The sequence below is a fragment of the Eretmochelys imbricata genome, chromosome 12 (genome assembly GCF_965152235.1).
Source record: "Eretmochelys imbricata isolate rEreImb1 chromosome 12, rEreImb1.hap1, whole genome shotgun sequence".
Taxonomy (NCBI): domain Eukaryota; kingdom Metazoa; phylum Chordata; order Testudines; family Cheloniidae; genus Eretmochelys; species Eretmochelys imbricata.
This window is the reverse complement of record NC_135583.1, coordinates 25,098,164-25,122,805: the sequence shown is the minus strand read 5'-3', so window position 1 is coordinate 25,122,805 and position 24,642 is coordinate 25,098,164. Positions and strand designations below refer to the sequence as shown.

The following is a 24,642-nucleotide window of genomic DNA, read 5'->3' as shown; positions in this document are numbered from 1 at the left end:
CTATAAATATAGGACCTGCATTTTATATCTAGGTTTAATTGTCTTCTGAATTATTAAATTAAATGCCACAGTTTTTCAGTGAGTTAATTTATTGTTTTGATTTATTTAAGTGTGTGGTATCTCTGACATTGATTAATCAGTCCATATATTTTGTATTTTAAAATGTTATGTTAATTAAATAATTTTATCAATTACTTGTGTAGCTACAATATAACAAATAAATCTGTTGGCTTCATTTTCTTATTGTAATAAATTGGTTCACCATGTACATCTTGTTTGTTAACACTTAGGGATTTATAGCTTTATTAAGATGACTTGTTTCTTATTTCCCAGGACGATGAATGGTATGAACAGGCTACAGATGTTCGATCACAGCTGAAGTTTTTTGAACAGTTGGAGCGTTTAGAAAAGCAAAGAAAAGATGAACAAGAGAGGGAAATTTTGTTAAAGGCAGCCAAGGTACCTGTTTTATTTCCTTTTTAAAAAACAAATAGTAGCATTTATATATCAAAAGGTAGTATAACAAAAAAAAGTATATATACATTGGCCAAGTTCGTCAAGGCTGATGTAGGAGAGGTTGAATAAGTGACTTCTAGATGTACCCAGTGTTAGCAGAGCACATTGGGGGCCAGGGGAAGGAGATTCACAGCTGCCTCCAACCTTGCCCTGGACTGTTTTTACACCGGGGAGAGGCAAAGCTGTAACTTTTACACCAGACTTTCAGGGTAACTGCCAGTGTGACCCTCTTTACAAAGCCCCAGTGCGTAATCAAGCTCAGCTGCTCTGACCATTCTCCTTTTGGTGACATCCCTTCCCCGTACTCTGACCCATGTAACTTCCCCCCCCCCCCCCAAGTGCATGTGCAGTAGCTTTTCACCAGTGCATGTTAGTCCACATGCTCAGGTTGGATCCCCAATTACCTTTGCCACCATTTGTGCTGTCGTAAGCCCGATGTAATACATTCTGCTGGAAAATTTTCCGCATTGGGGATAAATTGACTGATCTGTACTGAAACTTGAGACCAGCTCTAATACTACTAGTATTATATAAAGACATTTTCCATTTAAACAATTTTTCATGTAGAGTTTTGTAAGCTGATAGTAAAAGTACATTGTATGTCGTTCACATAAACAAGTTATGTTCAAGCAGGTATCCAGTTTAAAATTAAAAAAAAAAGGAAACTCAGGTGATTAATCCACTCTCAATGCACTGGGTTATCTTCATTTATTGTAGTTACTGTAATCTGTAAAATCACTCCTGCCCTGATCTGGAGCAGTGCCAAGCGCTGCAACTCCCATTGACGTCCATGGGAGTTGTGGGTATTCAACTTTTCCCAAGCTCAAGCTTCTATTGTAATGAGGCCTTTGGGTCTAGATGACTATGGATAAGATTTTCCAAGGAGTGTAAGGGAATGAGGTGCCCAACTCCCACTGAGTTTCAAAAGGTGCCTAACTCCATTATGTCCTTTTAAAATCCCATCTTACATTTGCAGTACTTAAACATAGTGCAGTGAGCCAGTGGTGGATTTTTACTTTTAATTCTCAATTTTCAAGATATTTTGTTTCATTAATTGGCTAAATTCTGCTTGTTTACATCAATGTAATTCTGAAGTAATACCACATGGGCATAGAATCTGTCCCAACATATCTAGAAATGTTGGTGCAGTAATTTCTTAATACCTGCATTTGTCTGATTTGAATTCTGACCATTATGTCACAGTTCTTCTTGGATTCAGATGGGGGAGGGATGCAACACCATAATCTGTGTCCCTAGCCTCTATTTGCCAGAAGCTGGTAGTGGATGACAGGGGATGGATCACTTGATGCTTGCCTGTTCTGTTCATTTCCCGCTGAAGCACTTGGCATTAGCCACTGTCAGAAGACAGGGTACTGGGCTAGATGGACCACTGATCTGACCCAGTATGGCCATTCTTAAGTTCTTATATTCACAAACATATAACTGCAGCTTTTTAAAGTTTATCTTGAAGCCTGGTACCTGTATTTTATGAGCCTCTCTGTAATATATACTATAAAGATTGCTGATTTTTATACGCTCAGCATAAGATACTTCAAAGTTATTTCTAGGGAACAGCCCTGCATTGGACTGGATATGAGGATATACTAGATGACACTAGAGATTGCCAAGGCGCCGATCACCATCGCCTCAGATCTCCCAGGCATTTGTCCCATCCCATTCCTGGTCACGGCACCGGTCACTGGGGGCCCCGTACCGTTCTTCGGGTTGGCAGCGGCCCTCACCTTCCCCATACCAGTCTCCGACGAGGGTCAGTCAACAGACTCAGGCTTCGACAGCCCCACCCTGGTCACCAGAAGGGCAGTGGGTCCAGGTTGGAGGGCCAGTTCAGCCCTTCCCCCATAAAGGGCAAATAATCTCCTATCCGGGAACCTGCGAAGGCCCTTTCGGCACTGGTATGGGGACAAGGACAATGGCCCACCCAGTGGCAATACTGGGACCCATGGGAGGTGCCTGTTATGCCAGCACCATACTCCCACCACTCCTCCCAGGCTCCATCGGACAAGCTACCCCCGGCGCATGGAGATGAGGCGGTGGCAGGGCCCTCGCAAACCAATAGCCCCCCTCCCTGATGACTTCAGTGAGCAACAAGCCCTACTCAAGAGGGTGACTGCCAACCTGAAGTTGGAGGTCCAGGAGCTAGCTGAGGAGTCTGACCACCTCTTCAATGTCATCCCTTCCTCCGCCCCAACCCAGGTGACATTGCCCATGCCCCCAGGGGTCTTGAAAATTGCCAAGTCTCTATGGCAGACCCCATTTTCTATTCTGCCCACATCCAAGAAAGTGGAAAAGTAGTACTGTGTCTACGCAACGGGATTTGAATACCTGCACATGCCCCCTCCCACGGGGTCCCTGGTCGTGTCTGCTGTCAACGAGAGGGCCAGGCGAGTGGCACCCCCAGGAATAAAGATGCCAAGAAGTTAGACTTATTTGGCAGAAAGATTTATTCAACAGCCAGCCTCCAGTTTAGGGTATCTAACTATCAGGCCCTACTCAGCAGATACAATTTCAATTTCTGTGGGACTCCATCAGCAAGTTCAAGGAGAGTCTCCCACAGGATTGGACTCAGGAGTTCGCCACCTTGGTGGAGGAGGTCAAGGCTGTGGCCCCAGGTGCCCTCCAGATGGCCTGGGATGCCACAGATGCGGCGTCCAGGGTGGTCTGGTTACAGAGGCGCAGTTCCTGGTTACAGACCTCTGGGCTGTCCAGGAGATGCAAACTACTCTCCAGGACTTCCCTTTTGAGGGAATGGGGCTATTCTCAGAGATAACTGATGCAAGGCTCCATGACCTTAAAGACTTCCGGGCCACCCTCCGCTCTTTAGGCCTGCATACTCCTCAGCAGGCTAGAAAGCTGTTCTGCCTCCCACCTCCTCCGCTGTCATGGTTTGGGGTGCCCCTTGGTCAGGCTCCTACAGAAAGAAGGACAGAGACAGGGGCCTTAAGTGACACCACCAGTCATCATCTTCTCCCCTGCCCAGCCTGGTCCTTCCAGGGACCAAGGCAGGCAAAAGCAATCATTTTGAGGGTGTGCACGAGGACGATGTCCCAGTCAATGCACCGGATCCCTATCTTCCTTAACCACCTCCGCCCTTTCCGGTCAGCCTGGTCCCATATCACCTGAACTGCTAGGTTCTCGACGTAGTTTTGTTGGGCTATAACCTGCAATTTATAGCCGACCAACCCTTCTACCCCCCTTCCCTGTCCTCCTTTAAGGACCCTTCTCACAAGCAACTCCTCGTTCATGAGGTCGAAAACCTCCTGAGAGTCCGCAGAACATGGAAGGAAGGAGGATTCTATTTCCGCAATTTTCTAGTTCTGAAGGCCAAAGGGGGCCTCAGATCTGTGTTGCCTCAACAAGTCTCTCAGAAAGTTGAAGTTTTGCGTGGTCTCCCCAGTCATTCCATCCCTGGATCTGGGAGACTGGTACGTCACCCTCGAGTTAAAGGATGCTTACTTCCACTGGCATTTCCTCCGTTTCATGTTGGGCCAGCGCCATTTCCAGTTCACTGCGATGCCCTTTGGTCTCTCATCAGCCCCGAGAGTGTTCACAAAGTGTATAGCACCAGTGGCCGCTTATCTGTGACATTGGGGAGTCCATATCTACCCGTACCTCAATGATTGGTTGATAAGGGGCCAGTCCTCGGATCAGGTGCAAAGGCATCTTGATCTGGTCTGTTCTGCCTGTCACAACCTGGGCCTAATAATAATTGAGAAAAAGTCAACCCGGACTCCAGTGCAACACACACAATTTATCAGGGCGGTACTTGACTCCACTCGGGCCTGTGCCTTCCTCCCCGAGACTCGATTCCAAGCCATGGTGGACCTCATCTCGTCTCTGCATGCCCAACCTCTCACCACCGCTCACACATGCCTGAGACTGTTAGGTCACATGGAGGCATGCACGCAGATGGTCCGGCACGCATGACTCCACCTCAGACTCCTACAGGCACGGCTGGCATCAGTCTATGTCCCCAGCCAGCACAACATGGACCGGGTGGTCAGGATTCTCGACAGTGTACTGTCATCTCTCGCCTGGTGGCAAGATCCCACATTGGTGCTGGAAGGAGTCCGCTGCGCAGCCCCAGTCTCATCGGTGACTCTTGCGACGCTTCAGACCTGGGATTAGGAACCCACCTGGGCAATCTCAGTATGCAAGGTCGTTGGTACAGTCACTTTCGGTCCCTGCACATCAACATCAGGGAACACAAGGCGGCTCACCTAGCCTGGCAGGCCTTTCTGCCTCATATACAAGGCGTGGTGGTTCAGGACCTGACAGGCAACATGGCCACAGTCTTCTATAACAACAGGCAGGGCGGAGTTAGGTCATCTGCCCTCTGCCAAGAAGCCCTCTGGCTCTGGGACTTCTGTCTGCAGCACAGTGTCCATCTCATAGCTGCTTACCTCCCAGGGGCCAAGAACGCTTGGGCAGACTGCCTCAGCAGGACATTCTTGTCTTGCCACGAGTGGTCCCTTCACCTGGAGGTTGTCAGTTCTATCACCCACAAGTGGGGAACTCCCCGGGTGGACCTATTCGTGTCCAGGCGGACCAGAAAATGCCATGTTTTCTGCTCGTTTCAGGGCATGGACAGAGGATCCCTGTCAGATGCCTTTCTGCTCCCGTGGTGGGGCCTCTGATGTACACCTTCCCTCCAGAGCCATTGCTGCCCAGGGTCCTCATGAAGATCAAGCAAGACAGGGTGAAGGTCAACCTCATAGTGCCAATGTTGTCACACCAACACTGGTTCAGCACCCTGCTTGATCTCTTGGTGGTGACTCCGTTCCAAGTGCCACTCAGGGCGGACCTGTTGTCCCAGAACCATGGCAGGGGCTGCGTCTGGTGGTTTGGCTGCTGCGTGGCTAACCACACAGGAGCGGCAGTGCTCTACCGGGATCCAGTGAGTCTTGTTGGGAAGTAGAAAGCCCTCCATAAGAGCAAAATGGAAGCAGTTGACCTATTGGATGGCGGATAAAGGTGTCCATCCTGAGCGAGCTTCGTCGCAACTCATTCTAGACTATCCCCTGCATCTCAAGCTCCAGGGCTTGTCGCTCTCATCGATCAAAGTCCACCTAGCGGCCATCTCAGCCTTCCACCCGCCGCTTGAGGGCAGGATATCACTGCCCCCTCTACTAAGGCGCAGGCCTCTTCAGCAGCCTTTCTGGCCCAAGTGCCTATCCAGGACATCTATAGGGTGGCCACCAGGTCATTGGTCCATACCTTTTTGTCCCACTATGCACTTACCCAGCAGGCTTGGGATGATGCTGGTTTCGGTAGAGCAGTACTGCAAGCTGCTAAGCTGTTAACTCCCAGCCCACCACCATAAATACTGCTGGTGTGTCACCTAGAATGGAATCGACATGAGCAAGCACTCGAAGAAGAAAATACAGTTACCTACCTTTTTGTAACTGTTGTTCTTCGAGATTTGTTGCTCGTGTCCATTCCATTACCTGCCCTCCTGCTCCTCTTTTGGAGTTGCCGGCAAGAAGGAACTGAAAGGACGTAGGGCCAGCGATGCTTGATATACTGCTGCATGAACATAGCACTCCAGAGGGCGCCACAGCCAGCCCTACGGATACTGCTAAGGCAAAAATCTCCGACAACTGTGCATGTGGGCGCACACACGCTCCTAGAATGAAATGGACATGAGCAACATACCTCAAAGAACAACAGTTACGAAAAGGTAGGTATCCGTTTTTTCTCTGAATTTGCTCTGCTACTATGGAATCCTTCAGTAAATTGCAGCATTGAGCCTCAAGTACATACAGTATCTGATCATCCCATCCTAACTGTCAGTATTAGCAACATGGGTGTATGGTCTAACCAAGTAAGCTTTGCCTGTCTTACTTCTTTTTAGGTTTCTTTGCATATTATCGTGAGTTAAAATATCCTTGAGTACCACTTGTATGAAGAAACTGTAAAATCAAATGGTCAGGTTTAGCAGGAAACAAGTTAAAAATGTCTTTATTTTTTTTCTATGTCATCTCAAACTATCTTCCTTTTGTGGCATGTTCTCCTTCTCATGTAGGATTATGCTCTAGTATGTGTGTTCAGATACACTTTTGAGGATCTCTTATTGTGTGGTTTATATTTGTGATAAGGAAGAATTTGTTCTGAACACCCATCTTTTACTTACTTTTTATTATTTTCCTCTTTCTTTTCTTTGTCTCAAAGTCCTATGACTATTATAGCTGAGTCTTACTTTGTTTTATTTTATCACATACCTTTTCATTAGCTTTTCCTAGGGTATTACAGTGCACTGATTCATAGATTCATAGATATTTAGGTCAGAAGGGACCATTATGATCATCTAGTCTGCCCGCCTGCACAACGCAGGCCACAGAATTTCACCCACGACTCCTGCGAAAAACCTCTCACCTATGTCTGAGCTATTGAAGTCCTCAAATCGTGGTTTAAAGACTTCAAGGAGCAGAGACTCCTCCAGCAAGTGACCTGTGCCCCATGCTACAGAGGAAGGCAAAAACCTCCAGGGCCTCTTCCAATCTGCCCTGAAGGAAAATTCCTTCCCGACCCCAAATATGGCGATCAGCTAAACCCTGAGCATATAGGCAAGATTCACCAGCCAGATACTACAGAAAATTCTTTCCTGATCCTTCCATATTTGCAAGTGTCAGACTATGAGATCTTTCTCTCTTCTCTTGTTCCACAAATTTCACCCATTTTAAATACTTTGCAAAATTATATGCTAAAATTATGCACATCTTAAATGTTTGTGTGGAAATAGACATATTACTTATCTTTTGTTCATTTTTTATTTCTTCTTCCTTTTTTAGGTTTCTGTTTCTGAATTCTTTTCTTCTCATCTTGCATTCCTTTCAACATTTTATCTGTTTGCAAACTATGCTCTTCTGAATTATTTTCTCTTTTCCGTGATGTTTGTTTTCCTTTCTAATCTTGTTGGATGTTGGGAGATCAAGGATCTCTTATCTATTACTTCCAGAACAAAACCATTTTGATTTATAAGAGTCTGATCTTGCAAAATACCTAGTGCCTTTAAATCCCGCTGAAACAAAGATCTAGAAAATACACAGAAATGCAACAACTTGAATTCTCATGATTATAGAAGGATTGAAGAATGGATTTGTAACTAAAAGAGTGAACAATCTTGTGTGAGACTACAAGAATCCAACTGCATGAAAATGATGAATTCATAGAGCTGCTCCTAACCCAGCAGGAGATGGTGTACAACAGATATTATAAATATTACAGTTATTAGATATTATAGGTGAAGTATAATAGAAAAATATGAAAGCATAAGGGTACAAACAGATTATCCATTAAAGGAGTGTCATGTGGTCTATACACCAAAGGGTTATCACAGAATCTGCCTTCCTGCTAAGTCAGAGCTGATTGGCAACCCTACAGCAGCGGTGAAGGTAAAAGAGATATAAGGCAGGAGGGCAGGGCAGCTTCCAGAGAGAGCAAAGGGACAGAGATGCTCCTGCCAACAAACTGAGAAGCTGCCGGAGAAACCAACACTCCAGAGAAAGAGAAACAGAACAAGAGGCTAGAAGCAGTTCAGGGAATAACAAGGAACTTGAGAAGGGTTAAATCTGGCTGCTCTGAACAGGGGCCCTGGACTGTGACCCATGTGGAGTGGGCTGGCCTGGGTTCCCCTACTGCTTCCACAAACTAAGAAGGGACTAGTCAATGACTATGAGTGAGTGGCCAGAGGAGACGCTCCGAGACCATTGGACTTTGAGTTCCTTATTTTGGGACTTTTCTGTTATACAGAGGCAATACCATCTTCGTACTCCTACTTGATATTCTCCAGTTTATCCATCCAAAGTTCATGTTCACCCCTCATTTGAGTCTCTGATTCCCAGGATACATTCCCCCATCTTATATGTGTGACTTTCCTAGATAGCATGACCTTGCATTTGACACTATTAAAATGCATGCGGTTCAAAAGCGCCCACATTACCAAGCAGTCCAGGTTGGTCTGTATAACTGATCTGTCCTCATCGTTATTTTCCACTCCACCAATTTTTGTACCATCAGCAATGATTTTATATGTTCTTCCAGGTTCCTGATGAAGATACTGAATAGCATTGAGATGATTCCATTTGGGTTTTTGCCCAAAGTCTATAGAATCTTGCAGTAATTTTGTTAGGAATTTTCCCCTAACATTACATCACAAATTTCCAAGATTATATAACTCCAGTGATAGTCTGCTGTAAATTTTAATAGATATTTCAATATTTTAAGCTTGAAAATGCAAAATGTTCTCTGAATAAAGTTCTACAAATGTGCTTGTGGCCAATGATATTGGGAGAACTAATATCAAATCTGGACTGGGGCTTCCATTTCCCTGATTTCCATTACAAAGGTGACTCCTGAGTGTCCAGTGCTATAGTCCAGCAGTAGTTAAATGACAGAACCAATTCCCCATTCCTTGGGCTGGAGGTCATGTGCCATACTGTGACTGCTATTTCTTAGCAAGGGCTTCATTAGACTCTTACTTGAATGGAAAGAGATCCCTCCCTGATTCTCCTCTTCTCTAAAATATCATATTTCTTGGTGGCACCCATACTTAAAAATATTGTTCTGTCATTTCTTGGTGCTCAGTCCAGATAGACTGTCTATAACTATATGTGACAGAAGAAATTGTGACGTTGAAAGGAAAAATTCCTATGGAAGTGAGGAAGGGAAAATCGTAAATCATCTACCATTCTGTTGGCAGGTTGGGTGTGGGAAGTGCCCAACTTGCAGAAAAATAGGTAGAGAGTAGAGTCTGTCTTGGAAGATTGAGGGTGAGTACAGTGGTTTATATTAAAAAGGGAGTTATTTGTCTTACCATATTATTGATCTTACTATACATTGTGATATATTTCTATTCTTACAATATAATATGATGATAATCTCATACAGCACCAGATAAATGATTACTTTTTAATGTAAACCTCTCTGTGTACATCTGTCTGTATTTTTTAAGTTATGGTAGTTGACTCCAGTTGATCTTTTCTTTTTTAAATTGCCTTGCTCTGTAACATTCATATGTAAATGATCCTAAATAACTTGAGGGACTGGGGGGCTGAGGGGATTGGTAAAGGAGTAATGAACCTTTCTCCCCATATCACTTCCAGTTCAGTTCATATGTGACCAGTTTCATAGTGATTGAAAGTTATTACTATCTGATAGCCTGTGTGCAAAGAGTTGGTGACTCCCATCCAGCTCTTATTGACTTTCATAGTGTTATCATATATTCCTATAATAAAACTTCTACCGCATTTAGCAATGTAGTTTGAAGTCCTATCAGAGAGGCTGATGATAAAAAATTAAAATTAACAATGAACTAGACGAATGGTTTTCAACCTGTGGTTGATGGACACCCAGGGATCCACAGACTATGTCTAAGATTTCCGAAGGGGTCTGCATCTCCATTCAAAATTTTTTAGGGGTCTGCAAATGAAAAAGGTTTGAAAACAGTTGAACTAGACAAACTTTTGAAAATCCCACAGTGACTGGTTGTTGGATTGGATGACTTCCTGGGACTTTTCTGACTTAAGCTTCCACGGTTGTATGAATCTTCGGTTGGTTGGTCTTGCCAAGAATGGTACAGACAGTGCCGCATTTGTTCTATTACTTGAGCTGTCAGTTAGATACATTAAACAGGCACTCTTGTTACCAGGCCAGCTGAGCTGGATTTTAGCTACTGACCAAAATATGTAACTGTCTGATGACTGTTAGTGGTCTACTCTTTGACATCTGTGTCAGCAGGAGGCAGTGGTTGAACTGGCTCTTGGAAACTGAGCTACCTATGCTAAAGGCTACGTTTTAGTTACGGGTACTTTTACTAAAAGTCATGGACAGCTCACGGGCAATAAACAAAAATTCACGGCCCATGACCTATCCATGACTTTTATTATATACCCCTAACTAAAACTTGGTCCAGGGGGGCTGTGGGTGCTCTGGGGGTGCCACAGGTGCTGGGGGGGTGGGTGGGTGGCAGCAGGGCGTGGCCCAGGATCCCTGCTAGTGCTGGGGGGGAGGGTTGGTGGGGCTTGCAGGATCCCTACCTGGCATCACATGTCCCTGCAGCTCCTAGCGGGAGGGGTGGCCGGGGGGCTCTGCACACTGCTCCTGCCACAAGCACCAGCTCTGCAGCTCACATTGGCTGGGAACTGCACCAATGGAAACTTCGGGGGTGGTGCCTGTGGGTCCGAGCAGTGTGTGAAGCCCCCTGGCCTCTCCATCTAGAAGCTGCAGGGACATGCTAGTGGAAGCTGGGGACCACCCCCCCAGGTAAGCGCCGCTCTGAATCCCCTGCCCCAGCCCTGAGCCCCCTCCTACACACCCAAACTGCTGCTGCTGGCCCAGGGCCTGCCCTCCTGGGCCAGCACTGGCTGCTGCAGAACTCATGGAGAGTCACAGAATCCGTGACCTCCGTGACAGACACACAGCCTTCCCTATGCACCCGAAGAGGTGGTCTGTCCAAATCAGGGTTAGGCAGTCTAAGTAGGGCCCTACCAAATTCACGGCCATGAAAAACACATCACGGACTGTGAAATCTGGTCTTCCACTGTGAAAGTGTGTGGTTTTACCCTATAGTATACAGATTTTATGCGGGAGACCAGGGTTTCTCAAATTGGGGGTCCTGACCCAAAAGGGAGTTGCGGGGGAGGGGGTCACAAGATTATTTTAGGGGGGTCGCAGTATTGCCACCCTTACTTCTGTGCTGCCTTCAGAGCTGGGCAGCCAGCGAGCGGCGGCTGCTGACTGAGGGCCCAGCTCTACACACAGCAGCGCAGAAGTGAGGGTGGCAATACCGTACCAGGCCATTCTTTCTTCTGCGCTGCTGCTGGCGGCAGCTCTGCCTTCACAGCTGGGCTCCCGGCCAGCACCACCGCCAGCAGCAGCGCAGAAGTAAGGGTGCCAATACCATACCGAGCCACTTTTACTTCTGTGCTGCTGCCTTCAGAGCAGGGCAGACGGAGAGTGGCGGCTGCTGACCAAAGGCCAAGCTCTGCGCACAGAAGTAAGGGTGGCAATACCGTACCATGCCATCCTTCTGCGCTGCTGCTGGCGGTGGCTCTGCCTTCAGAGCTGGGCTCCCGGCCAGCAGCCGCCGCTCTCCAGCTGCCCAACTCTGAAGGAAGCACTGCCTTCAGCAGCAGCACACAAGTAAGGGTAGCTGTACTGCAACCCCCCGACCTCTACAATAACCTTACAACTTCCCCACAGCTCCTTTTTGGGTCCGGACCCCGACAATTACAATACTGTGAAATTTCAGATTTAAATTGCTGAAATCATGACATTTACGATTTTTAAAATCTATGACTGTGAAATTGACCAAAATGGCCCGATTTCTGTAAATTTAGCTCTTGTTGTGAAATGTTAATTAGGAACAATTGTTTCCTAAAAAAATCCCAGCATTGGCTTTCGTTCTCAATAACCTAATTATTGTTAATTGCCCTATTAATAGTGTTGCCACTGTACATAGGGAATGCTGTCTTCGCTATTGTTTCATTCAGGGTGAGAAAGCTTGGGTGCTTTAGAATTCATGATATGCTGAGAACCTAAAAATTTGAAAAGCTATTTTTTATAAATGCAGCTTTCTAATGGGCTTGCTCAACATACAGTACAATACACATTCCCATGTACAGAGGCTTTGAAATGTAAAAATGCTTCATAAAACAGCCAGTCACAAGTTAAATAGGAAGATTTTAGGATAAGTTTTAAAGAACAAAAGTTGTTCAGTAACTAAGGCTTTGTCTACATTGGGATTTCAGCCGCTGGCATAGCTGCACCAGTACAGATTCCTAATGTAGACACAGTTTACACTGGTGCAGACTCACTCAGTGTAAATCTTGTCTACACTAGATGTTTACACCAGTGAAGCTCCGCTAATGCCTGAAATTCCAGATGTAGACAAAGCCTAGATGCTGGAGAAGGAAAGATTTCCAGGGAGATGGAGTAAAAGAGTTCCTCCAGCTTGGGAGAGTCAGGAGGAAGTGATAGAAGAGGCAAACTTTTGATAAGTGGGATGATCAAATAGACAAGGGTCAAACCGCTTGAGTGGGGTGAGTTCTGGAACAACTTGAAAACCAAGTTGGCATTTTTTCATTAGATTTTTGAAGATGGATAAAAAGCAGTGAAAGGTGATAGAGGAAGGAAGGAGTATGGTCTTACTTTCTTGAGTAAGAAGGTAGTTTGACCCTAGGATTCTGAAGCCCTGATAATAGGTGAGCATAAAAGAGGCAAATGCAGTAGTCAAATCGGGACATGATTAGGAAATAGGTAAGCATCTTAACAGGCAGAATTAGATTCTGGAAATATTTTAGAGAGGATGATAAGTAGAATTACAGACAAGGGAGACAGAAGAAAAAAGAGAATTTAGGGAAAGCAAAGTCTAACTAAAGATTATCACCTAAAGATATACTGAAATATTAGTATGCAAAATAGCCATAATCTGACTGGAACTTTCCTAATGCCATGGCCACTCCTTGTAGCTCATAGAGTTTGCCAATAATTTGGGCAGAATATAGCGATTCCCCTATTTTCATTGTATTGTAGATGTGAAACTGATCGATCACAAGTAGACATTTTCTAATAGTGCTGTGGTTTATTATGAATAAAAGTACAACCACAGGAGTGAGTTAGGTTCATTTTTAAGGTTAGTATTTTAGGAATATAGGAATTGCTTTACCTGATCAGACCAGGGGTCCATCTAGACTAGTACCTTGTCTCTAACAGGACTCAGTACCAGATGCTTTGGGGCGGGGGGGGGGGGGAAGTGCAACAAACCATACAACAGGCAGTTATAGAGTAACCTGCCCATAGAAGAAGTTTGGTGTATGTCTGTGGTATGGTGAGTATGATGATAGGGAAAGCTGAATGTGTCAGGGCATTTCTGATTAATGGTCAAGTCCACAGGTTTTTTCCCCCGTGTTTCTACTCTCTCCCTGGTAGAAGTGGCTGGAGTGAGGTTGTCCCCCAAAACCCACTGTGATCCCCAGCCACCTCCTGTCTTGGACCCACTCTTTCCGGCTCAGACACCATGGTAATGAGTTCAATATGAAAACATAGATTTGGAGGAGATGGCTTTCAAGGGAGGGTTCCATATTGTGGCAAGAGGATCCACACAAGATAATGCTGACTGAATCAGCATTACCTTATTTTGGTTTGTCTTGCTGGTGAAAAATGCTGGGGTGAGAGAACAATGCCATACAACAGCTAGCCACACCTTCTCTGCATACATGGAGCCCAAACCCTGCAGAGGGAACATGGATCAGAACCTGCTCTACCCCTTCTGTGCACTTCTAGTCAGGATCCACTGGTCTTTGCTCCCTTCTGCAAAAGGGAGAGAGCCTTTGAATCTGTCTGTCAGTGGTGGGTGGGGGAAATTGCATTCTTAGAGAGAGACAGCAAAGAGCAGTCTTCGAACAACAAAAAGGTCAAAAGCCAGACTGAAATCAGCTGAGGAATTTATCTTTACATTTAATGTGGTCTGCTCTGAATGGGATTTCTAAGAGAGCAGAACACCGATTTTACATTATGCTAAAAGTGTTGGTCCTTACTTGTTTCTTTTGTTTACTGTTTCAAAAACCTGGGATGTATAAGGCTTACATGTGAGAGTAGAATAAGATTTTGAATATGTGGTCAATAATGGAAATGCTCTTGGTGGCAAAAGAAAACAGAATGTGAAACCATAGTTGGTGATAATGGCTTGATTTTATTTCTAAATGGATATTTGGATAGTCACATGCTTTTTACACTAGATATATGTAGATGGGGGTTGTCTATGTCCAAGGAATTAAGAAATAAAAAATATTCCATGTTACAATATTTAAGGAAGCTGATTATTTCAAAATTGTTTATAAAACTACTTTAAAATGTTAGTTCAAGTGATCATACTGGCTTCATTGCATATGTTGTGTGACATTGACAAATGAATTTTTTTCACCATACGTTTAATTGAATGGCATCTATCATCCTATCAGGTCCCGGGACTCAGTTATTAGTCCGTTCATTTTAGTGTTTTTTTGTTTAGTGTTTATGGTAGAACCAAATTCATGGGTACTAAAAATAAATACAACAATCATAGGTGTGTTGTATGTTTTTTTATAGCCTCTTTTGGGTAAAAATTGTCACTAGGTTAGTGAACGAAGGATTGTATTCTGGTGCAGTTTAAAAGGTAATTTTAGTGCTTACAGATGGTGCTGAATTTGACACCACTCAAGGCTACCATCCTCTATTCACTGAACAGATGTAGTGCAGATAGTGGCAATAGCAAAGTTTCCTACTACAATCCTGGCGATGGGCTTCCATCCTCTTCTGTAGGGGCCATCTCTCTGAGTGAGAGGAGAGTTAAATCTCCATGCTCATTTAATCCTTTTCCTGTCTCCCGAGACTAACAATGAGGGTGACAATTGATGCAATACTCCTTTCTCAACTGAAACTGCCCACTCATTTGTGATAAGAAAGTGGGGGGCTTAGTTTTGGGGGATTTGAAATTTTGTTACTTTCTATCATTTTAACAATTAAAAACAAAACAAAAAGCCAGCTTTTGGATGTCTACTTTTGCATGCCACCTCAGTGTGACCACAAATTTGAATAGGGTTTTACCCTCAGCTATGCTGCTTTTAACTTTCACTTTTTATTAACACAGCTAATGTGAAAGCAAAGTGTTTCATGTTGCCAATTTAACTTCTTTAATGAAAAGTGAACGTTATGAGTTGGTGCACCTGTGGGTGAAGTTCTGCTGTCACCCAATGGGAAAAATAGGTTTAAAATTGAAATTGTTGGCACAGCAGTGGCTCTCAATAGTGCAGCACCTACAGTTGTGACTCTTAACTTTAATGAAAAAGATTAATTTGAAACATTAAAGTCTCCCAATATAGATTAAAAAAAAAGTGAGGTTATAAGTGCCTAGTGCTAGACTGTGATGGAAGTGGTTGCTGAAAGCAGAAGACAATCACGTGCTAGCCCTGAGAGCTTTTAAAGCACAAGTCCTTTAAGTTTAAGGCTCCAAAGTGGTTCTGAATCCAGTAGTATATCTTACATTTTTGTAAATGACATAAAATGTAAAATGTAGTGCAGCACTGATTTTACATATTGTGTGGATAAATTATAACAACCTCTTGAACTGTGAGCAAAGGGATTATAATTCTGACCATAATGTTATGCATAATTATTCATATTCTATCTGTCTTGAAAAAATGGCTACAGGAAGAGGATATATTCAACTAAAATATAAAAATAAAACTTGTAAACTTTGTTCATTTAAAAAAATGCAAATGCTGTCTAACTGCAAGAAAGAACACTATGACAACAGTTCTCAAACTTTAGCAACCTGAGGACCCCCATTTTGATTTAAAATTTTTCACAGACCCCCAAGCCGGCTTCTGATTTTCCTAGCCCCAGACCCCACCCCCACACTACTCCTTTCCCCAAGGCCCCACCCCACCTCTTCCTGCCCCCGGTCCACTCCACCCTTCCTCTTCCTCACCTCTTCCCTCCCCTTAGTGCACCCTGTCCCCGTTCCTCCCCCTCCCTCCCTCCCACTTTAAACGTTCTGTTAAAAAGTCTAATTCTTGACAAGAAAGGTAGATAAAAGTTCCTGAATTTCACCGATGCACTAAAGCAAGAAAGACCACTACTGATTGCAGCAGTGAGCCCTATAACATGAAGTCTGGATTCCAATTAATCTAAAGGCAGTCAGTCCTTTTTTTTAAAAAAAGAAAGACTTAATAATGGGTTAGTAGCAGAACCATAAACCCACTGAATTCTTCTAAACATGGTGTCAACTTCGCCTTTAACTATAAGATTACCTATATAATGCCACTCATTACTGTATGTCTTCACCGCTGATGAAATTCTCTTATTTAGATCTGTTTGGGAGTTGGCTGGCTGCTTTTACCCCCCCAGACCATTTTTATTATTTGTTCTGGAGCTTTGCAGAGAATAGCTTGGTTGCTTTAAGAATCTATTTCAGATTATCTTGAACTTTCATCATCTGGCCTGGTTTTGTTTGGTCAGGTCAGGAAAAAATATTTTTTTTATACCGTTAAACGTAAGATCATAGCAGTTATCAATAGCAGTGCTTCAAGTGTTGGCAGAAAGAACTTTTCCTCAGCTAGACTACTATTCCACATTGCAAAATTCCAGGCACTTATGTTGAAATACTACTTTGTTAACTATAACAAGCTTTCTGAGTTAGTTAGTAAATTACCACAGGAATGAAAGCACCGGTTCCAGGCTATCCTTTGCAAAGGGAAATTAGTAGCCAGGTCATCCCTTCAAGCAAAACTTGATGCAGCAGACACTGCGTCTTGCTTCATGGCGACCTTGGTAGTCATGAGAGGGGCTTCATGGCTGCAGTCATTGGGGTTTCTCAAGGAAGTCTGGGCAGTGGTAGAGGTTTCTCTTTGAAGATAATAACCTTTTCATTTCACTTGGTAAAGGACTCCCATGACACCCTCCATTCCTTGGAAATACATACCCTGGTGCTTCTTTAAAATTCTCTAAGGCACTGCAGCAGTGGTATTGGCCAGCCCCTCAGCCATTCTACCATCACAAACCCTGTGAACCACTGAGAAAGTGCCACAAGGTACAGGTTGGAGATACATGGACCCACCACCATCCCTAGAGCCCTGCGCGAATACAAAAAAGTAGATCTGCATCCGATTCACATCCGCCAGGATCAACCCGCAATTCGAGCTGCGATCCGCTAGCTGTCTTTTACCTGAATCCACATCCTCAGCAGCAAGCTGTCTGTCATAAATATAAATGGAAGGGTAAACCCCTTTAAAATCCCTCCTGGCCAGAGGAAAACTCCTCTCACCTGTAAAGGGTTAAGAAGCTAAAGGTAACCTCGCTGGCACCTGACCAAAATGACCAATGAGGAGACAAGATACTTTCAAAAGCTGGGAGGAGGGAGAGAAACAAAGGGTCTCTGTCTGTCTATATGCTGTTTTTGTCGGGGATAGACCAGGAATGGAGTCTTAGAACATTCAGTAAGTAATCTAGCTAGGTATGTGTTAGATTATGATTTCTTTAAATGGCTGAGAAAAGAATTGTGCTGAATAGAATGACTATTTCTGTCTGTGTATCTTTTTGTGACTTAAGGTTTTGCCTAGAGGGATTCTCTATGTTTTGAATCTAATTACCCTGTAAGGCATCTACCATCCTGATTTTACAGAGGGGATTTCTTTACTTCTATTGACTCCTATTTCTATTAAAAGTCTTCTTGTAAGAAAACTGAATGCTTTTTCATTGTTCTTAAGATCCAAGGATCTGGGTCTGTAGTCACGTAGGCAAATTGATGAGGCTTTTTACCAAACCTTGTCCAGGAAATGGGGTGCAAGGTTTTGGGAAATATTTGGGGGGAAAGACGTTTCCAAACAGCTCTTCCCCAGTAACCAGTATTTGTTTGGTGGTGGTAGCGGCCAATCCAAGGACAAAGGGTGGAATATTTTGTACCTTGGGGAAGTTTTGACCTAAGCTGGTAAAGATAAGCTTAGGAGGTTTTCATGCAGGTCCCCACATCTGTACCCTAGCATTCAGATTGGGGGTGGAACCTTGACATGGTGGCAGAGTGGTGGGATTAACCTGAAATCATTTTGAGATCCAGTTGAGATTTTTTTGAACTAGAAATACAGATTTCAAAAAAGGAAATTTTTTTTTTCCTTTGGAAAGGAAGTCCAGAAAGCAGCTGAAACTGAAAGCAGCTTGTTTTTTCTCTGCTTTGTGGCCAAGCAGAGACAAAAGGGGATTATCTTTGTGAATTGCAGGTTTTCTTTGCCTGGAGGCAGGGTACTTAACTCCTGCAGGGAAATTCACAGTCTTCCAACCCAGAGTTTTTTTTTTCCCTAAAAGTAAATGGGGGGGAGGGGGGGGGTGTTCTACCCATTTGCCTGGAGACAAAAGTGGCAGGGGGTTTTTTTTGTTAGGATTTTGATTTTTTACAAGGAGCACAAGTTGGAAAAGGAATTTTTTTTCCCTTTAGGCTGCTGGTAAGCAGGTTTCCAAGTAGTTGGAGGTTTTTTGCTTTGATTTGGGCCCACAGCAGAGACAAGGGAATTGGAATAATTGTCCACATCTGATTATGGACAAATGGGTCTTGGACATCATATCAACTGCCTACTTTCAGATGAGCTCCTATCTATCCTTTCCCCAAAAGTCCCTTCCCCCATACCTGTTCAGGGACCCCTCTCCCAAGATGATTCTCAAACAGGAGGCAGATTCTCTGATGCAACTGGAGTAACAGAGTCCGTACCTCCTCAACACAAGGGGACAGGAGAGCTTTTACTGCAAATATTTCCTAATCCCTGAAAAGGCAGAGGGGCTGTAAACCCATCTTGGATCTCAGATAGTTGAATGTCTTCATCTGCCACTCAAGATTCAGGGTGATTTCCCGAACCACTATAATCCTCTCCCTGAATGTCGTCAACAGTTTGTGGTGCTCGATTTAAGACATTTGTTTTCTTGTAGAACCAGCACACAGGGAATTCCTGTGTTTTACAATGGGCTCAGTGCAAGGTTCTCCCCTTCAGCTTTTCTTCAACTCCAAAGGTCATGGCTGTGGTAGCAGCACATCTGTGCCGTCACAGTTACCATATATTTCCATACCTAGACAAACGGCTCTTCAAGGGTTGATCATATTGAGAACTGCAGGTAGCACTCACTGTCCTACTTGCCCTTTGCCACTCCCAGGATCTTCAAGTAAGTCCACTTCAAACCCACAATGACTATGGAATTTATAGGAGCAGTCCTGTACCCAGGGCGGCCAGGGCTTGCTTACCACAGGACAGATTCCTTGCAGTAAAGGACCTAGATATCCAAATTCAACTTTGTCCTCAAACAACTGTCAGGTCCTGCTTAGTCCTCCCTAGGCCACACGGCATCATGCGCATATGTGAGACGCCCCCCTCACCAAACTTCACCTGTGCAGCCTCCAGTCCCTGGCTGAGAAATGCGTGTGCCCTGAGCAGGGTCTTTTTTTTTGACGAAAATCTCACTTCCTCCCAGCATCTCTCACCTTCTGGGAGAAGACTGAAAATGTTTGTGTGGGAGTTCCTTTTACTCCAACCCCACCCACAAGAATGCTTGTCACAGATATGGCTCTTCTTGTCTGGGGAAAGCACTTGGATGATCATGCATCTCAAGGTTCCTGGACTCCACAGGAGTCCATGTTCCACATCAACCTCCTTGACCTTATACAGAGCATGCAAGCAAATCCTGCCTTTATCTGATTCACTCAAGTCCAAATCAGGTCAGACAATATGACCATTGTATGTTATATAAACATCTGGGGGGAAGCGAGGTGCACACTATTCTATACATAGGCAGTTTAGCTAGGGAACTGGTGCATCCAACATCATATCACCCTCTCTGCAATCCACCTACCAAGACAATGAATTTCCTAGCAGACAGCCTCAGTTGGCATGAGGACCACAAATGGATGCTCCATTCATCTGTGGCCCAACAGTTATTTCCTCACTGGGGATTCGTGTCTTGGGACCCCTTCACTCCTTAACCCCTTGCAGGCAACAAGAAATGCCCGGCTTACTGATCTTGTAATGCACAGGGACGTAGCTCCAGAGGATATGGTTTCCTAGTGCAATGGTCAGACTCACTGATGTAGGCCTTTCCTCCCATCCCCCTCTTACCATGTGTCTTCATGAAAATCAAGGTGGACAAGGTGACAGTAATCTTAATACCTCCTTGGTGGCCAAGGAGGTTCTGTTTCTTGATAGCTCTCCAGGTGGCCTCCCAGCCACTTACGGACACCTCAAAACCTACTGTCACTGAAGGGGGCAGAATCAACGACCCCAACACAACATCTGACAGCCTGACTTTTGGATGGACAAGGGACTTTTAGAGAAATCCTGCTCAAACGAGGTCCAAACTGACCTCCTCAGTAGCAGTTCTCCATATTACAAATGGAGATACTGAGTCACAAATAGGTTAAATGAGTTGTACTAGGTGACAAAGCAAGGCCTGTTCAGATGTGCCCTTGAGCATGTGCTTAAGTCCATCCCTTTTCTGCAAAGCATAAATTTATACCCTACTGAATGCCAAATAAATACATGTTTAAATTCTTTGCTGAGTAGGAATGGATTTAAGTAAGTTCTTAGTTGCTTTGCTGAATCAATTCACAGATGTCTCAGATCTGAAAATAGAACCCAGATCTCCTTATTCCCAGCCTTCTGCTTTAACAATTGATTAGACCAACCTATCTGTCTTAAGCTTTTGTGTTTGCCTGATCACTGTAGTTTCAAGTCGCCTTCTGTACGTCATCTTAAAGTTTTATTTTGGCTGGTATAACTTTGTTGTCATTAGAGATCTATAGTCTTTTGCTTCTCATTACCTGTTCTCCAGAAGGTCTCTAGCCAAGCTATCCTTAACTATGCCAGCAGCCACAAAATCACTGCTAGATGCTATTGGAAGATGATGCTAGCATGTGTGATGACAGTGTCAGACAAATCTTGAAAAAGTCTTTCCTCCAGTTTGTTCCTGTTGTGGTGTTTTTTGGCATCAAAGCTTTAATCTACATGTAGTATCAATTGGAAAAATAATCCCAGTTAAAAACAGTACAGTAAATTCAGAGTGAGTTTTCCCTTACCTGCCAAAATTCAGTGTTGTAGTTGTGTTTGTCCCAGGACATTGGAGAATATCAGTTATGAGATATTCAGAACTCCCTACAGCTATGTCTGCCATGTTAGGATCTGATCTCGTCCCGCTCCGAATTCATGCTTTCCATTTGCTTTTCTTCATGGACGTTTAACTTCCTGCATTTTTAACGAGAGCACAGTATAAGATGTTCCACACACACACACGCATAAAAAGCAGCATCTAAGTGATTGCAAATTATTCACTGTTTCTTTTCTGAAGCCTCAGATCTTTCTCCAAGTTGGAAAGGTAGAGGGAAGAAAAAGGGTAGAACTATTATTCCATTAGCATTTGTGTAAATGACATAGGAGGAAACTTAATATGCAAAATAATATACAAATAATAAATAATTACACCTTTCGTGTGTCAAAACAAGTATAATTGTTCACATGGGAACCCCAGGATTTATTTTTACTGTGACTGGGTATGGTTTTGATACATAACTATCTGAATTTTAGCCAATCATATAATACATTCAGAAATTACAATAATACATTTGTAATCTGCTTTTAAATTTGTTTTGTTTTGTTTGAGTGATTACTGAATTCCATGAAACTGAGTTCAGGAATTTCTCATTACTCTTGACCTTTAATACATAGATACTGTATGCATAAATGTGTGACATAATTGTCTTAAAATATGCAGGCAATAATTTGTTATTAGTATTTATATACAAATATATAAATACCTATAGAGAGATACTCTAAGGATCACATTTATGTAATCATATAACTTTATTCTTTCCTACATCTGAAAGCTACTTATGTCTATTTCTGGAGGGAAAATATCTTGTAAGGATTGCTTTTAGGAGGGTCTCACTGGTAGTTTATAGAATGACAGTTAATAGAAAGGAGTCCATGTCTTGGCTGAGCCTTAAATATGAGTTTTTACGCTGTAAACACAGTATGCTTCTACAGAATACTCACATTTTTAATTGTGCTAGTTTGATGATAGCTGAGAGAAGGACTTTATAATAGATTTATACATTCTGTATCGATACCAGCTTTAACCTTAGAAAATGTTTCTGTTAATGAAATACTTGAGTATAATTATTTGATTGTGAAGGATTTTAAATCAATAAATGATAAAAGATAGTGTAAAATATTTGAATGATGCTTCTATCAGATGTTTTTTTTTCTGAGTTAGGACATTGTTGTTTCATAGCAAATGCATGTATACGTATTAAATAACCAGAACATAAACTTCTCTTGAAACTTTAGAATTGGTAATAACAGAAATAGATTGGGTTTTTTATTTAAACTTACAGTGTAGATTTTATTTACAACTGAATATTTAACAGTGTATTGGGTGAGGCCTACAGGCTTGAAATTGCACTTCTATGACTTTAAGCATCCCATCTTTGACACCTTGTATCCTGTTCCCTTTTCTTTGCTATTTTTTAACTTACTGCAACAGATGAGGGGTTCTTAAACCATCTGTTAACCTTTTTCCCCATTTTTTTAAAACATGTAGAGTCGCTCAAGGCAAGAAGACCCAGAGCAAGCTAGATTGAAACAAAAAGCAAAGGAGGTAAGCAGAGCTAGAGATCATTACACTTGACATTTCAAGGCTTGAACATATTAATTTTTTATGCCTTGCTACTTGTATATCGTTAATAAAAATCTGACTAAAACTTTTAGGATGTATTTGTTGCTTTGCCTTTGATCTTAATGTTTGCAAACTAATACATTAATACATGTGAAGCCTAAGGAGATTTTATAAGAGAATATTTCCATACATTACATTTTCATTTCCATTTTAGGTAGCTGTAGCTTTTGTTGGGTTGATGATGATGACAGCGGCATTAGATTTTGGTGGAAAATATATGCCTTTGTCTTTCTGTAAAATGTCACTTCCTAGAAATGTGTTATTTTAATTACTAGTTTTTGTTTTTGTAACAATTAATGTTTTTAAGCTTGATGTTTTATTCAGTCATCATTCTTAGTTACTGTAGTCTAAAAATCATCAAATAACTGCATTTGAAGTTTTGATATTATAGTTGAAGGGTCCAGTTCTGTGAGGTGTTGAGCATCCTTAACTCACACCGAATTAAGGAGCCTGCCTCTTGCTTACGGTTACCCTATGTACTTAAAAGGATCAAGTCATAACTTTATTTAGAAAGACATAAAATATCTCTCTGTTAAATGCAATTATTATTTAAAAAACCAGTATCAATAAGATACCCAGCAAACCCCAATCCCGGTTAGCTGAAGTTAAATTCCATTAATTGTATTAATGAAGTCCATTAGGAGATAATATATACAGAGATATTTGTTTGACAAATATTTTACCTATTTCCCTGGTATTCCTGTTCTATATTTGCTCTGTGTGGTCAGTGTTTTATAATTTCCATTGCTATACAGATCTCATGTATATATGGTGAGAATAAAAAAAAATGCTCTTTTTTGAAGTACATAGATGAAATGTATATTAATTTCTTCCATAACGTGAATTACTGTGAATAGATATGAAATATATAATGAAGAAGAAATGTCAGAGTTCATTTGAACTTTTTGCCATGGGTCACTGACTGTCTGGACTAAGGATTTTGAAAATATTTTGAAAATTTCACAAATCAACTATTTTCCTGGAAAAGCCCTGGAATTGTCATACCAGCTACCAACAAAGATACCCAGGCATAGATACAAAAAGAAACTCAGTTTTGAAAATATGTAAAAATAATTGAAGGTAATCAAACGTAGCAAAACAGGCTGTTGAGATAACCACAAAAGCTATTCTACCGTTGAAAGTGAGAATGAGGTACAGTTCAGACATTTGTAGTTTATACTGCCTGCAAAGCTAAGATAGTTATTAGATTTAATTCTTTTTTTATTATTTTGTCATTGTAAGTAAACTATCCGAGAAACATTTGCCATTTGTTGGTGATATGGTGTCATAATGTCTCATTGAGTGCTCTTCTTATTAGTTAATTGGAAGGTAGGGGAAGGAAAAATGGTCTCTTTTAGTAAAAATATGTGTTTTAGCAAGTAATCAGACTGAAATAAGATGAATTCTGTATAGCTGTGCTGAAAGATTTACTGTCTAGCAGATTTGGTTGCTTTTGCTCTGAGCAACTGCAATGAGCATCTCTTTTTCTTACTGTGAAATATTCAAAGTAATTTTGATATATATTGCATTTCTTGATCCACTAGGGGGAGTGATGCTGTACACACTTGTGAATAGAAGAAAATGTTAAAAAAATAATAATCTTGCTTTATTATTGAGTTAGCAAGTATTTTGGTGGTAATCTAATCAGTAATGCCCAGATCAAACTGCTGTGTGACTTTAAAATAGTAATTGTTCCTGAATATGGTAACTGGTTGGAATGAACAAATGTAGAATGAATACCAGGTTTTCTGTTTCAGAATGCTGCACCCTGTTCTTTTGTACAATAGCCCTGCCTTGTTTCCCACCCTTCTAATGAAACTGCATAATTCGCTGGCTCTCTCCCTCTCTCTGAAGTTGAATTTCATT

At 42.5% G+C, this 24,642-nt stretch overlaps 1 protein-coding gene across 1 annotated transcript in view; it reads left to right on the top strand.

Annotated features, from left to right (window-relative positions):
• The window catches only part of LOC144272914 (transcription initiation factor TFIID subunit 4-like), a 206,235-nt gene that overhangs the window by 84,167 nt on the left and 97,426 nt on the right, over positions 1-24,642 (top strand). The window contains exons 12-13 of the mRNA XM_077831301.1: positions 334-459; positions 22,642-22,698. Of these exons, the coding sequence (XP_077687427.1) occupies positions 334-459; positions 22,642-22,698 (183 nt within the window). The remainder of the gene's footprint in view (positions 1-333; positions 460-22,641; positions 22,699-24,642) is intronic.